Below are 14,930 nucleotides of genomic sequence, written 5' to 3'. Positions count from 1 at the left end.
GTGTTTTCTTTTCAGGAAGGTTTACATTTTTGAGCTACAGATTCATCATCTAGACAGTCATCTGTAATCAGCTGGTTTGGGACTTAACCTGGCGGACATCAGCAAATGCTTAGTTCACCTCAGGTAGACTCTGCTTAGTGCACGCACACATACACACACACATTTCTATATTGCTCCATGTCCACTTCCTTCTTTCTGTTATTATCTAAGCTATAGATCACCTCTGACTCCTGACTTTTTACATAAACTAACCAGATAAAAATATGTTTTTGATCATTTAAAATCAGAAATTGTGGCAGATGAACAAAAGGTTGTGTTTGGATAAATGTTTGGATCGCTGGTTTAACAAAGGATGAAGACAGGACTGTCAGCGTCAGTATGTGTGCTGCTCAGTAGTTTGTCTGTATCCTCACTGGTAGCCTACAGCATCATTTCTGCTTTTTGTATTTTTGATCTTCTACAGATGGCTTGTTGAGAATGGTGGACAATCAAATCAAAAATAACAAATCTGATCAACATGGGGGTTCTGTATGTGAGTTAAATACAATAGAAAGAACAATCGGTATGCACCCAGAGACTTTAAATTTAAGTTGTATTTGATTTTCTTTCCACAGACCAAATCACATGCATTCTTCTTAGATTTAATGCATGCTCTATTCATAGGCATTTTATTAGTTTTTTTCCATAATACCAGGATTAACTTTGCACATGTCAACCGCCATCTGTTCAACTCAGCACTCTGTGTCTCTTTCAGATACACTATATTCACATACATATGTAAAATGTACATTACGCCGTGTGCTTGTTCTACGGAAAAAAAAAACACAAGCCACAGTAGGAAGGGGTAGTTTTAAGTGCACGGTTATTTAAATTGTGCCTACGCCCTCAAACGCTGCGCTGTTGGTTGGCTTGTGTGTATTAAAACAACAGTGAGCATCCTTTGACTAATCTGCTTAGGCTAGAATCAGCCTCTCTTCTTCTTTCTGTCAGTAGCTCCGCACTGGCATGCATACACATGAAAACATACACACACTTGCATGGACAGTGCTTGATGCCACACTTGGACACACATTTTGATATCCTTGTTTTTTTTTTTTTGCTCTAGTTAGACCTCTAAAATATGTTTGGCTTCTCTGTTTCTTTTACCATTAACACACACACACCCACACATATCCTCTTGCAGGCTTGTGGTTTACCACAGGGTGTTGCCACTTTAGCTAAACTGAAATAAATTCCTGTCATAAATGTCTTTAAAGCATTGTTTCCCTATGTGATGCCGCGCATACTGCTACATACAACTGCATTCTCCCATTCATGCTTGCAGATATGACACTGCTTTGCTTGGTATGTCATGATAGTGGCAACCCTTGACTCTTGAATTGTAGTCTTTCATATTATGGCTGTTTGACTGGTGTTATATCTGTTAATGCAAAGTCATAGCCAAGAGGAAAGCTCTCGATTTACCTGATGTGCTAAATCAACTTTAAATGAAGTTAGAGCACAAATTGTTTCCCCATCTTGCTTCTAGCTGCACGCGCATGCAGCTGACAGGATGTGGCTACTGTAAAGGACCTACTTTACTGCAGCTTTGTCCCGTGCTATCAAGATTTCTTCAAAATAAACTTATCTTGGGAAGTTCTTTATGCAACAAGGGTAAGACCGTGGTTATCTATGAAAATAGCCACAGACTTGAAGAGGAGATAGTCATTGGTATGCAAATCAAGTTGTTAGCTGATATGCACACACAGGCACATTATGTACTTTCAGTCAGTGGAGGTAAAGGCACTCAGATATTATACTTAACCTGACTTAAAGTCGAGTAAAATGCATGCATTCAAAGGTTCTCAATGTTAAATGTTGAAATAAATCTGAGAGGCCATGTGATGATTATCGTCATCTTTAGACCTTTAACAGTCATTCCAATAAAACCACATGAGACATTTAAAGGTGAAATTTATTTTGGTGGAACTGCTAACAACTCAAAGGCACGTGAAACATTACAAGATGCCCTAACTGGCTTTTTTAAGATTTCACAAGCCACAAAGTTTGGAAAAATTGGCTTGAATTGGCTACGTATAAATGTGTTACTTTCCAACACTCATCATTTGAATCTACAAAGTAACTAACAAACTGATGCTGTAAAATAAATGTAGTGGAGTAAATGTACAATATTTTCTGCTTGCTGAAATGTAACGGGGTAGAAGCAGAAGTAGTGGAAAGCAGGGTTGTTGCTGCTGCGTGTAGAGAGTAGTTTGTCCTCCTGAGGAGGGTCCAACGTGCTAATTGAAGCAATGAGACATATAGTCTAATTAGATTTAGAGCTGTTCTAAAGGAGTCACAGCTAATCCCAGCACCTTGGCCGGCAGCAGAAGCCCTGCAGCTAACTGACGTCTCTGGTACAGAGGCTGCCCGACTTTTCCTCAGTCCCACATCTCGGCTGGGTTGGGCTCTGCCAGCTGGGTCTCTAGACTTTTCCAGACCAGAGTTGTTCTATTTTGAGGAGTGCGGTCATAGTGATCTCAGAGGTGTGGCCCAATAGGCTCAAGTGTGGGCTGATGATGCGTCTTTCACCTGAATGGATCTTAAATCCAGTGTCCAGACATATACCTCTAACCGGGCAGGACAGCTCCTTGTCTACTGTTAAATCTGGACCAAGATCAGAGTCAACAGCAGAGCGGGAACGTTTTCTTTCCAGTTTATTGAAAACATGTATCTTTCAGCTCTGTAGCTACTTCAGCCATGGATGTTATCATGAAGGTGATGCAAGAAATAAGCATTTTGACCATAAAATGTAGCTGATCTTTGATGATTCTTCCCTTCAGTTTTCTCACTTTTTTGTCACTGTAAGGTCTTATTGTTAGAAAAAAATCCCCCAACTCAACCCAGATTCACGTTTTGCTGCATAAAACATAGAGATCGGTGCAGGTCAGGCTTCAGGAGCCGAAGCTGACGTCTGTTGACTCATTATTTGGGTGTCCTGAGAGCGTCTCCGTTCACAGCCTGTAAAGCTCAGACCAGGAGAACAGCAATAGATTTGCTCCACAGAAATATCAATGTAACGCTGCTTGATGTAGGAAACAATCAGGGGAGATCCAGCGGAGCCAGGCTCATGCTGCTGTATATGGGGCCCATAAAGGGGCAGTAACACTCACAGATGATGCATTACCAATCGTCAGACAGAGAGAGAGGGTACAAATAAAATGCTGATGTATAGGAGTATGGTTAGCTGGTTCTGCCAGCGGCTACAATTATATGTTTTAAATCATTCAACATTATGGGCCAGCTCTTGTCAATTCAGAGTCTAGCCATCCTCATGATGCTAAAGTCAGTGTGGGGGGTGATTCATGCCCAAGAGGAGCAGGAAAGCCTGAGGCTATGTATGATGGGTGATTAATGCCAAAGAGGAAGGGGAGAAGCAGCATCATCCACAACACTATTGCTTCCGATTTTAAATGGATTTAACGGGTTAAATAGTTTACAATGACAACATAATTACATGTCAGTGGATGGTGCTCAGCACATGGTGTTTTGATGTGTTGGTAGCTGCTGCTTGTAAGAATATTGTTCTTTGATAGTAAGTTAAACATTATTTTGAGAAACGGGAATACCAGCTGTAATTCTGATTTATGCAGTACTGATGATCATATGGCAAAAACAATAGAGGCAGGAAAAATCTTCTATGGTAAATGGTCTGTATTTGTGTAGCGCCTTCCTAGTCATTTCGACCACTCAAAGCACTTTTGCATTACATCCTCATTCAACCATTCACATATCATTCATTCAGGAGGAATCTGAGTTAGAGGAGACTATTCTTTCACACACATTCACACACCGAAGCTATGCTTCTGTGTGGGTTCAGTGTCTTGCCCGAGGACACTTTGAGCCAGGGATTGAACCACCCATCTTCCAATTAATGATGACCTGCTCTACCTCTGAGCAGTTCCAGATAACATTGAATAACATTTAATTTAGATAATCCTCGTTTTTTGGCTAGTTTCCTCAATGTTGCTATTGGTTGATTAATAGTCCATTAGAAATTAAACTGAGAAATGCAGGGCTTTAGTGTAAGGGGGCCATTTGGTTCGGATACCAGAAAGTATCAGTGGAACAGAGGCTGAAACCATATGGCCACACTCTGTACTTGGCACATCGTGGCTTTTTGGATTTTCTGTACGTACCTGAAGCACTCACTGTCATTTTAGCAAGTGTGGCAGAGCAGTGGCTTGCAAAGTGTTCGAGTTTGACCAATGAACAGGGGTGTAGCTAATGCATGAGATCTTGGGCCTCTAATCTGTCTCAGAACATTTTTATGAATGGATTTTTTAATTTGGTAATTCATATGCAAAACTAAATTTAAAAAACGCACATTTCTGCTATTAATCTAAATTGTGATTCACTTATCGACAAGTCACCTCACTATCATGACCACTATTTTACCAGTGAGAGAGTGGGCGAGACTTCGGCTGGCTTCAACTTCCTCAATGACACCCCCCCACCCCCCCCCCCCCCCCCCCCCCACCCACCTCCCTCTGTTTGTGGCACTGATCACCCTACATATCCATGTGTGGGCGGCGTTGTGCGGAGCCACACCTCCGCTGGCGCCGCTGCCGCTGCTGCGGGACTGAAGCTGAAGCTGCTCGCTTGTTCTCAACCAGGCAGCAGCAGCAGCAGCAGCAGCAGCAGCAGTGGTAGTGATCGGACCGGGGTGAGACCACTGTCCGGAGAGCATAGATGTGCAAAACCCCTGGATTATCCGTGCGCTGGAGAGGCCAGAACCGACCACCGTGGAGGACTGTCTTCATCTAGTCGTCAATAAAGGGAAAGAGCCGCGGGGAGAGCATGGCGGTAGAAGAGGAAGGTCTCCGGGTTTTCCAGAGCGTTAAAATAAAAATAGGTAAGGAGAAAAATCCCTACCCCCAGTCTGAGCGCCTCCATGGATGGCTCCATATTAACGGGCCAAGCAGGCAGGCAGTGCGGGCTGGAGGCTGGAGGGGGGACAGATCAGTCTTGTTCCTGCTGTTATTGTAATTCAAATCACACGTTTCACTCTCAGCGCACAGACTCTAAACCGCAAAATGTAAAACTGAAAATATAAAGGGGAGGGGGGGAAAAAAATCAAGAGATTTAAAGCCTTGTGGGAATTTGGCAGCTGGCATCAAGAAGCAGTGTTAGAGGTCTACATATGGACACTTAAACTGATCCAGGACATAAAGGCTCCACAGCTGCACAAAACCAGATGCTTGTTTTTTTTTTGTTTTTTTTTTAAAGACACTTTGGATCAAATGAACATTTATTACACCTTTAGCAGCAGCAGCAGCCACGCATTCATGTTATTGTAACCAACCACCCCCCTCACCTCCAAACAGCTTCATGCTTAACTGTCTAGCTATTGATTGTTAGCCCAGATTTCTATATTTAGATATCTAGCTGGTCTCCAGTGGGCACCCTTGGTTTGTAGGAGGCATGTGGTGCATGCATATCTTGTGAATGGAACCATGAGGAGGCTGAGTACAGTTTTTGCAATGGGGGATTTAGTGGAGAGGACAGTGTTTGAATGCAATTTAGAGATTTTATAGGACTGTGCAAGAAGGACATTTTTACTGATCAGACAATGGAAAATGTACCCAGTGTATCTCATAGATAGTGATAAGTAAAAGATAAATTGGTGACTGAAATTGTTGATTGTTTTTAATTATTTCAGCTGTAAATACAGTAAACTTGACAGTGTTTAAAGTCTAAAATGCTCCAGTCCGACCTGTTTGATAGCACGCTGCTATTTTTTCCCTTTTAATATCAAAACATTCAAAGCAAACAATCATTTCCTCTGCACGCTCTAACTGTTGTGTCGGTTAAATACGGGACGTTTTCACTGACATCTGGCCCCTGATTCATCCTGGCTGTGCTGTCCGGTTTGTTTTGACTCTAAACATGCGACAGAAGGGATGAGCAGAGGGGGGAAAAAAATGACAACAAACACACATACAAGCTGTGGGGCTGTGTGACGATGCCAGCCAGCGTTAGACAAAGACACCCCAGTGGCCTTTTTTTATTCTTCAGTTGAGCTGATGTACAAAGTCAGGCTGTGTTTCTAAGCTCCTTACCTGTTGTTAAAATGGGCTGCGGCGTCCTGGAGAAACAGCTGGGGGGGAGAGAACCACCCTGACTGGAGTTTATCAGTGAGATGATTCGCTCAGACCCGTAACTCCTGGGAGAGTTTTAACGTTGAATCACAAAGGCCTCATTAGACTGCTGCACTTTGTGAATGGATGTTCAGTCGTCCAGCAGCGTTGTGAATGAAAACTGAATGGCTGAATGACAAATGTTTCCCACAAGCCTGCTTACTGATCACACCAGCAAAGTGCAGCGGTGGAAGAAGTAATCAGATCCATTACTTAAGCAAACATGGCAATACCACACTGTTACAAACAAAGATACTCAAGTATGATGACCAAAATGTGCTGAACGAATCAAAAATAAATGCACTCAGTGGAGAAAAATGGCTCCTGTTAGTGTTACATGCTACTGAATTACTACAAATGCAATAATGTGTACATCAGATCACACCACTGTAGCTGGCTGTGGTGGATTCAGTGTTTTTTTTTGGGGGGGGGTTACTTATTTAGTAACAAGAGTCAATGATCAGAGAAAATCGGCAACTTTATTATAAGCAACTAATTGTTTAAGTAACCTTTAAGCAAAAATGCAGTGAAAAAGCTGCTTTCAGACCCTCAAATATGAAGATTTACAGCTTTTTTTTAAATTGTATATTCATGTAAACTGAATATCTTTGGGTTTGAGGCTGTTGGTCAGACAAAACAAGACAAACGAAGACGTGACTGGGAGAAACTGGGATGGACTAAACAAGTAATTGATTAATCGAGAAAATAATCGGCAAGTTAATTGATGATGAAAGTAATCAGTAGTTAAACCAGTGTAACCAGTAACTTCCAGCAGTCAAATGTAGTGGTGTTAAAGGTACAGCATTCACCTCTGGGATGTAGGGGAGCTGAAGGATAAAGCAGCGTCAACTGGAAATACCTCCAGAAAGCACAAGCAACTAAAATGTGTTCACTTATCTATAGTACTTGAGTAAATGTATTTCGTTTCGTTCCTCCACTGGCAAAATGACGTCACGTTACCAAGAAACAGGCTTTATTTATATGTCACGATTTGTTATTTACAGCTAACGAACGCTCATGAAGAGCATTTATGTTGTCGTCACTTCCAGGCCCAGACCCTTGGTCCTCGCTCTCCGTGTGTGTGTCACACAGAGAAAACAGCAGAGTTTACACTGTGTAGTTACCTAGCAGCAGTCGTACTCGCTGTCAGTCTGATCCCCACGGAGCTCTTCTCCCGGTAATGTCTATGTAACCCTTGCATCACATTGTTTTCATCAAAGTCTTGTCCTTTGGCATGAGACTGCGGCTGGCTGATGACTCAGAGCTGAAAAGCTGCCACGTATTTGTAAAAGAAGGAGAGAGAGAGAGAGAGAGGACTTATGATTGTTATGGTGATGACTCTTCTCAGTTTCCTGGAGGAACACATGAATTTCGGAAACCGAACGGGGCTACTGGGTCCGAGTCCGTACTGTCTGGGGAACACAGGAAACAGGAAACTACCCCCAATTCTCTTCCTGATTGGCTGGAATAGACTACAAAAGAATTGTGTTTTTTCCTGCATGGCAACAAGCTAATGCAAAGCAGATGTAGTGAGACACAGAGCGAGGGACAGAGGTGGTGTCTCACATACGGGAGCAGGCTGTGCTTCATCTGTCAGCGGCTGTGTCTCTGTCGGCGCTCAGAGAGACGCGAACTCTCAGTGGCACAGCTGGAGTCGGGCCTTTTGCGCTAATTAACAACAACATATGTGCATTTCGACTGCTCCGTCACCGCTAGAAACATGGCCTGACAAACTTCAGAACCCTGGAAAACACATCAAACCGTGTGTTTGGCGCAAAATACAGTACACCCCTTCAAAGACACGCGTAGAAATAAACGACTTTAACATCTCAAATCCCACTGACAGTAGGTCCGTGATTACAAACTGTCCAAACTTTGCTCAGACCCACAGAACTTAAAGGTTCCCTGTGGTGTTATTGACCACTAGTAGTACTGTGGAGAAACATCGGCCAAATTTTTTATTAGGCAAGAAATGCTTTCAACATGTTTGTTAGGCTTCAAGGATATACGCTTTTTTTTTTTTTTGTGACAAATACTGAATGTAAAACACTTTTTTTTCGACAAGAGAACTTTATTTCTACAGCTTCCAAAGACTTAATTTTGGAGAAATGTGTAGAAAATGAACCACAAGACAGTCCCTTTTGATTGAATGGCACAGCCTTGTCTTGGGAGTGTTGTAAACATCACATAGATCGAATAAACATTGGAAGGAAGCCAATACAGAACACGCATGGTAAGATACTGCCAGCCTATTCGGAATAAAAGGACACAAGTTTAGCACAGCGTCACCTTTTAAGTTAACGTGGCAAACTGTGACTTTACGCACGGCCATTTTTAATGCAAAGATTTTGATTACAGCAGCTTTAAATCTACTTCTGGCAAAATAAATGTGGATTAAAAGAAGTGTATTTTGTACATACTAAATAAGTTACGTTTTTCTGCACTGTTGCTGTCTCTGTATATTTTCGTCTTGCTGTTTAATCCAAAGTTAATAGTTTAGATCCTTCCTGTGCCTAGTACCGGGTGATGTGGCCAAGAATAAGTTGGTGGATTGGCCTGAAAGTAGATTTCCACATGGCACACAAAAACTGGCATCAGTTTCCCTCGTAAGCTACTCGACCTGCACTGCTGAGGCTTTATAGTGTTGCTGCAGCACCACGTTGTTGCTATTTAATAGTGTTGTAACAATACAAGTGTAATTCTGGACGTAGTAAAAAGTGAGTGAGTGACGCTGAGCGGGCCGCAGTGGAAGAAGTGCTGCAGTACATAATGTGTAGAGCAGGTAAAGTGTCACGGGAACATGAGTGGGCGGCTGAATTCTGGTATCTCAGGCTCGAAGAGTGGGGCCGGGTGAGTCTCTGGGAGGGAAAAGTTGGTTTGCAGTGACAGAGCCCCCCCCCCCTCCACCACCACCACCACCTCCTTCCCTTGACAGCTGGCCAACAGAGGTTCCCAAACTTCCTCCCTGTCCAGACTGAATAGGAGACGTGGAGTGACGGGGAGAGGCAGGGGAGGAATGTTTTAGTCTGTGTGCAGGACTCCCGCTCTTATTTAGGTGAAGGGTTCATACCTACATACACTTATATATATATTATACACACACAAACACACACACACATATATATATATATATATATACATTTTGTCCTAGAAGGACAGCTTTCAGGGAAGCAGTTTGCTGTAAACATGTGTGTTGACTGTTTAGACGCAGTCTGTGTTTCGGTCCAGGCAGCTTTAGGCTGGTGGAATAATCCGGGTTGGGTTCAGCAGCTCTCTGTGCACTCAGGAGAAGAACGCACTTACTAGCAATAAGCGGGGAAGAAGTAGCGCCATAGGCCCAGCATGCAGGGTGAGCAGGGGTAAACAAAGGGCTGGAGAGCTCACCCAGAGTGCCGCTCCTTCAGGATGTCCTTCAGATGCCCCGCGGGAGAAGTCGGTCCGATCCCTCCCCGGGATGACCTCTACCTGCTGACAATGACACTCAGCGCGCCGCACAGTAGAGAGAGAAACGCTTAGTGTCAAGAAGTGTTGCTTGTATGTGAAAATGCTCCAACATGAAGCGGTTTAAAAATGAAGTAATGTCTCATGTAGCAAATGGCTCTGCACACACTCTGATTAAATCAGGTTTTGCAACAGTGTTTCTCTCCTGTGGCAGCACAAGCTTGCCACATACAGGGACTTGCACCCAGCACACTCTCCCTTTCCTGTGCTTGCAAAAGATATCATATCTTCTCACCACTGTGTATGCCGAGCCTGAGTTTGTGAGTGTGTGTGTGTTTGTGTGTGTGTGTGTGTGTGTTTTTTTAAGAGTTTTTAAAAACAAAACAAACACTATTCTGAGAATTATGTAAATGGTGAAGGAATCTGGAGGGAGCGTTGAGGTTAAGCTGGGTGCTGTCCTTGTACTGCTGAACTGAACTCCGCCGTGACTCCACGCTGGTTTTTAAGATTACACACACATTCTGAGCTAACTTTTGCTGACCCTGATTTCTAATGTGAGCAGATTTTAGCAGCCAAATTTCCCCCGCGACAGTGTAACTTCACTGCACGTGCGCTTTCGTGCGCATGTTTGTGGTCGTGTATTTTTTTTTTAGTTCAACCCAAATTTTCCATTGGCACTAACAAATCTGTTTGAACATTAGCTCTCCGCGGCACTAAACAGAGCGCGAGTTTGATCAGTAACTAAACACTGGTTTATCACGGAGACTGTGGTGTGCAGCACAGCCAGTTTTTAACTGTGAACTCCCTCTTTTTTTCCCCCCATGCTCCCCCCCCCCCGCCCAACAACTGTAACGGCCGTACGGAAACTTGTGTGGGAACTTTATTTGTCATGGTGGACAATGTGTGACAAGCAGCATTGCATCTAAAAGTCTTAGGCAGGTACAGTCAGTAGTAAGATTTACTTAAGATACCAGACATGTTTAAACATTTTGGAGAGATGTTTCTAAATGATGCACGCATAATGAACTCAATGCAATGTTAGGGTGTAGCCATAGAAATATTGTGTCGTGTGTTTTGCTTAGTTTGAGAGACGTACAAACAAACTTTTCACGCCATGAAGGTTTGAAAGGAAAAAGTTTTGCGATTGTTTGGAACACGGGCCGCGGAGAAGTGGATTTTTGCCGCAGCGGTGGTTTGCTGCTGCAGTTGTGAAACGTTGTCACTGTCTGACGTAACTTAGATGCAAACTGACCACAGCCACAGTTTTTCTAAACCCATAGTAACCCCCCCATTTAAAGCCTTCAGGTGGATGAAGGTTTGATGCTGAGAGGACAAAGATGGAGGGTAAATTTAAGGGTCAAACCCGGGGGGGTTTTAGAGGTTTTCAGTGTTAGTGGGTTTCAAGATGAGCTGGCGTGGTATCAGAGTGGTGGATACTCATTTCAGTGGTGTCATGCTTATTCTCTGCGACAGGCAACCCTGGATTTTAGCAGTTAATGCGCAAATACGAAGATTTGCTTTCATTTGCACATTTTCATGTCATTGAACTAATCATTTGGTGTTTTTTCTTTTGGCTGGAGGCCTAATAAAGAACACCTCATGAGCTGCATTGTGGGTAGTGTAGGAGTGTAGTGTGTGTTCCATATTAGGGACTAAAAGTTCCAACTTAATGAATACTAAATGCTAAATTTGCTGGAGAAACCAAGACTTTGGAATCTGGACACTTGTTATTGAGTGTTGTTGGTTGTATTGTTTGTGATGTCATAAAGTAAATGTGAAATCAGTTAAAGTGCAAGTTGCATCCTTGGTTTCAATGATGAGGGCATATTTTACAGTGGGGTTCAAAGTTACTGCTGTGAATAACCACAGAGTAGACATCTGTATGTGTGTGTGTGGGTGTGATGTTTTTATGTCTAGTCATTTTCAGAAAGACACGAATGACTTACAGTTTTGTTTCGGTTCTTGTTTGGGCTCCGTGCTGAGGAGCATCAAAAGAACTGAGTATTATCTGTGGGATAATAAATTATGTCCTTACAAGTTTCCCTCCATCTTTCCATTCTCACGGTGTCTCTTTCTCTCTCTCTCTCTCTCTCTCTCTCTCTCTGTGTCTTGCACTCTCTCTCTCTCTCTGTCTTACATACTCACACTCAGGGGTAACTGGGTTGTTCACTGCTTTTAAACTACATCTTGGATCCAGTTGAAATTCCTTTCTCCTCATCTCATTTCCTGTTGTAGCTTTCTCCAAAAACTAACCGCTCTCCAGTTTTCTGTCTGACTGACTTCTCTCTCTCTCTCTCCCTCTCTCTCTCTCTGCAGTCTTCCTCCTCTCTCACCCTTGATTGAGTACACTGCTTGTATTTTTCTCAGTAACACCCCACCCCCACCCTCCTTCCCCTCCTTAAAGCCTGTGTTTCCCAGGCCTGGTAGTCGAGCACTCAGTCACTGAAAGCATTCACGCCTCTGTATCCTCGAATGTGTTCATGTCAGAGGAGATTAGTACAATGAGTCAAGCGATGCCCCTGCAACTGTACGCACGAGTGTGGCCGACTGAAACTGGTCGACGGAGGAGGAGGAGGAGGAGGAGAGCCACGCATTCGCTGCGTTCATTGCGCTGCTTCCTCATTTCTTCCGTCTTCGCCTCCTTTTCTTCACTTTCCTCTGCATGAACGAGGTGGGGAGTCGACCTTTTTTGATGCGTCGATCCGCTGACATTCGCTGTCGCCCTCTTTGGGGTGTTGGTGTCATCAGTACCTCTCTGCAATTCTGCTGAACACCCCCGTGTTTGGCAAGCACACCACACAGCGCTCACACACATATACACACACACACACACGTGCCATGAGTGTGTCTTTGCGCTGTGTGTTTTGCTGATACAAGGTGATACTTGATACTAGGGCAAGATATTCTCCAAGGGCAGCTGCAGCGGTGCTTGATGAGAAGAGAAAGCTGCTGCTGCTGCTGCTGTTGTTGTTGTTTTTTATTACTTTAATTTTCTGCTTATTTTGAATCTTGAGGAGAGAAAACGCACCTCTCTGGAGAGAGCAAACGAGCGAGAGATGAAAAAAGGGGAAGCAAACAGAAATAGAGGAAAGTGAAATCAGGCTAAAGCTAATTTCGACAAAAAAAAAAGGAAAACGAAAGCGACTATGCAAGACGAGCCCTACATAGATGAAAAGCAAAAAAAAAAAAGGGGGGTTTCAGACAAAAAGGAAAAGAGAAAACACATGGACCAGAATAAAAGGACAGAAAGAGAAACATAGACAGGCTGGCACGGAGGATTACACATCCTGGTTTTGTAATAAAGTCTTTAACGTGTTGAATGGCAGGTTACTGTAGAAGTTTATCCTTTCTTCTGTGACAGACGTACTCTCCATCAAACTTTAACACAGAAATATGCAAATCCATAACTTGTATACTCCACCCTCACTGTTGTAGTAAACTTCCCTCAAACTAACAAACCCTCCAGCTGCTTATCAACTCATCCAGAAAGACAAGACAACCGTCCAGCACTTCCTTCTCCACTAAACAGGAAGCTGCAAGATGTCATCCTGTATCTGTAACTGTGGTAACCACTGGGCTGAAACTGCTTAAGGGAACATTACTGACGGTTTTGCACCTTTTAGCCTAAAAACTACAGATTTTCTAAGCGTCCTCAAGCATTTTTAGACAGACAGATGCGGTTTCTTGGAGGCAACCGCCCGTTATAGTTGAGCACAGTATGAGAATCAACATACAGGAATTTAAGATTTGCTTTAGAGAGGGTTTTTTTTTTGTCACGGTGGATATTTATTGTAGTTTCTTTACTCTTGTTCGTTAGGACTGTGTTCCAGGTGGTGCGTTCAGGCACTCAATCAGTGTCGGCCAGTAACACATTAGACAATGAATGTGATAGTAGCAGTTTGAAATTACTTTGCATTATTATTAAGTTACTGCTGCATTTGTTGGAGTTAGATTGAAGGTTAGTATCAGTTTGGGCTGAGGTCGGGACTTCTCGAGAGCTGTGTGCAGCTTGTCAAACCACATTGTCTTTTCTTTCGGTTTTCTTTTCATGCGTTAAATGCTAAAGATGTGACTTGTGGTTTTAGAGGTGTTAAAAGGCACTAGAAAGTAGTAAATAATGTAATGTGTCACATTTCTTAACGTATGGCCTCAAATGCATCTTATCCAAATGCAAAATTGGCCGTTAATATCGACTCAGCCAAGTATATCGGTTGATGTGTAACTCTCAGATGTTCATTCATTCATTGAATACCTGTTGTATCTCAAACAAGTCTCTATTAGTTGATTTTTATGTCATACTGGCTTGAATACAAACCTCTGGCTGCTTGGAAATTGCAGACAAACGCAGCCGTCAGTCTAAGAGGGTCTGGAGAAAGGTCAGTGGTTAAAAAAAAACAATACTGTAAACGTGTGCCAAAACGTGCTGTACATTTACAGATGTTTTCTGCTTTCCAGTAGCCGTGACTTTGGCTCAGAAATTTGTTTTTACTTTGCACCTTGAGTCATTAAACACACACACACACAGAGCTAAGATAGCTGTGGTAATCCCTTGATGTTTTGGTTACTGGGATGACCCGGATGGTGCAATCCAATCAAGGGACCTCACAGGTCATGAACGAGAGCGGGAGGAAAGCAGCAGAAGATTGGAGGGAATTCAGGAGCACGAGGGTGAAAGAGGAGGATTACAGGAGGGAGATGGAATAAATGTGGGAGAATAAATGAGAGAGAAGCCGAGGAGAAGAGGAGGAGACAGGGAGATCTAATAATGGTGGGAAGTGAAGGGATAAAGACAGAGATATGGGAGACTTGCGTCATCGCTCTGCTCTCGCACATAAACACAGACAGAGCCGCACTCTGTAACAACAGATTGAAGCAGCGGAGTGTGTGTCATGTTTTCCAGCTCAGGTATCTTTTTAATTTGTGAATGGGTGTTGTTATTGTAAATTGTTGTGTAATGATCCGCAAACCGTATGAATCAGCCTCCGGAGAGGGAGTCATAACAGTGTGTTGTATTACAAACCCCACGGAGAGCGCTTAATCACCTCTGTTTGTCTCAGCATGGTTTTACATTTATCCTTCATGTAGAATTATGGACCAAAGGTAGAAATGTGCCACATATGTTCTTTTCACTTTTGCTTTTGAAGTCTTTCTAGTAGCAACAACACGCCGTGTAGAAGATTAGAACAAGCTGTTTGTTGCTGTCAAAAAAAATCCCATTAAAAGACCAAAACCAACAGTGGTTTAAGCGGCCAGCATGCTTATCCAGCACTGCTTGTCGGATGGTTGAACGGGACTATTGGAAACCCCCTA

The 14,930-nt window shown here is 43.1% G+C and overlaps 1 protein-coding gene across 1 annotated transcript in view; it reads left to right on the top strand.

Moving 5' to 3' along the window:
• The first annotated feature begins 4,673 nt into the window (after positions 1-4,673).
• The window catches only part of rasa3 (RAS p21 protein activator 3), a 42,379-nt gene continuing 32,122 nt past the window's right edge, over positions 4,674-14,930 (top strand). The window contains exon 1 of the mRNA XM_070829565.1: positions 4,674-4,894. Coding sequence (XP_070685666.1) covers positions 4,840-4,894 — 55 coding nt within the window. The 5' untranslated portion in view covers positions 4,674-4,839. The remainder of the gene's footprint in view (positions 4,895-14,930) is intronic.

This window comes from Pempheris klunzingeri, chromosome 1 (genome assembly GCF_042242105.1).
Source record: "Pempheris klunzingeri isolate RE-2024b chromosome 1, fPemKlu1.hap1, whole genome shotgun sequence".
In the NCBI taxonomy this organism is placed as follows: Eukaryota; Metazoa; Chordata; class Actinopteri; order Acropomatiformes; family Pempheridae; genus Pempheris; species Pempheris klunzingeri.
The sequence above is the reverse complement of the archived record's forward strand: the minus strand, read 5'-3'. Positions and strand labels throughout refer to the sequence as shown.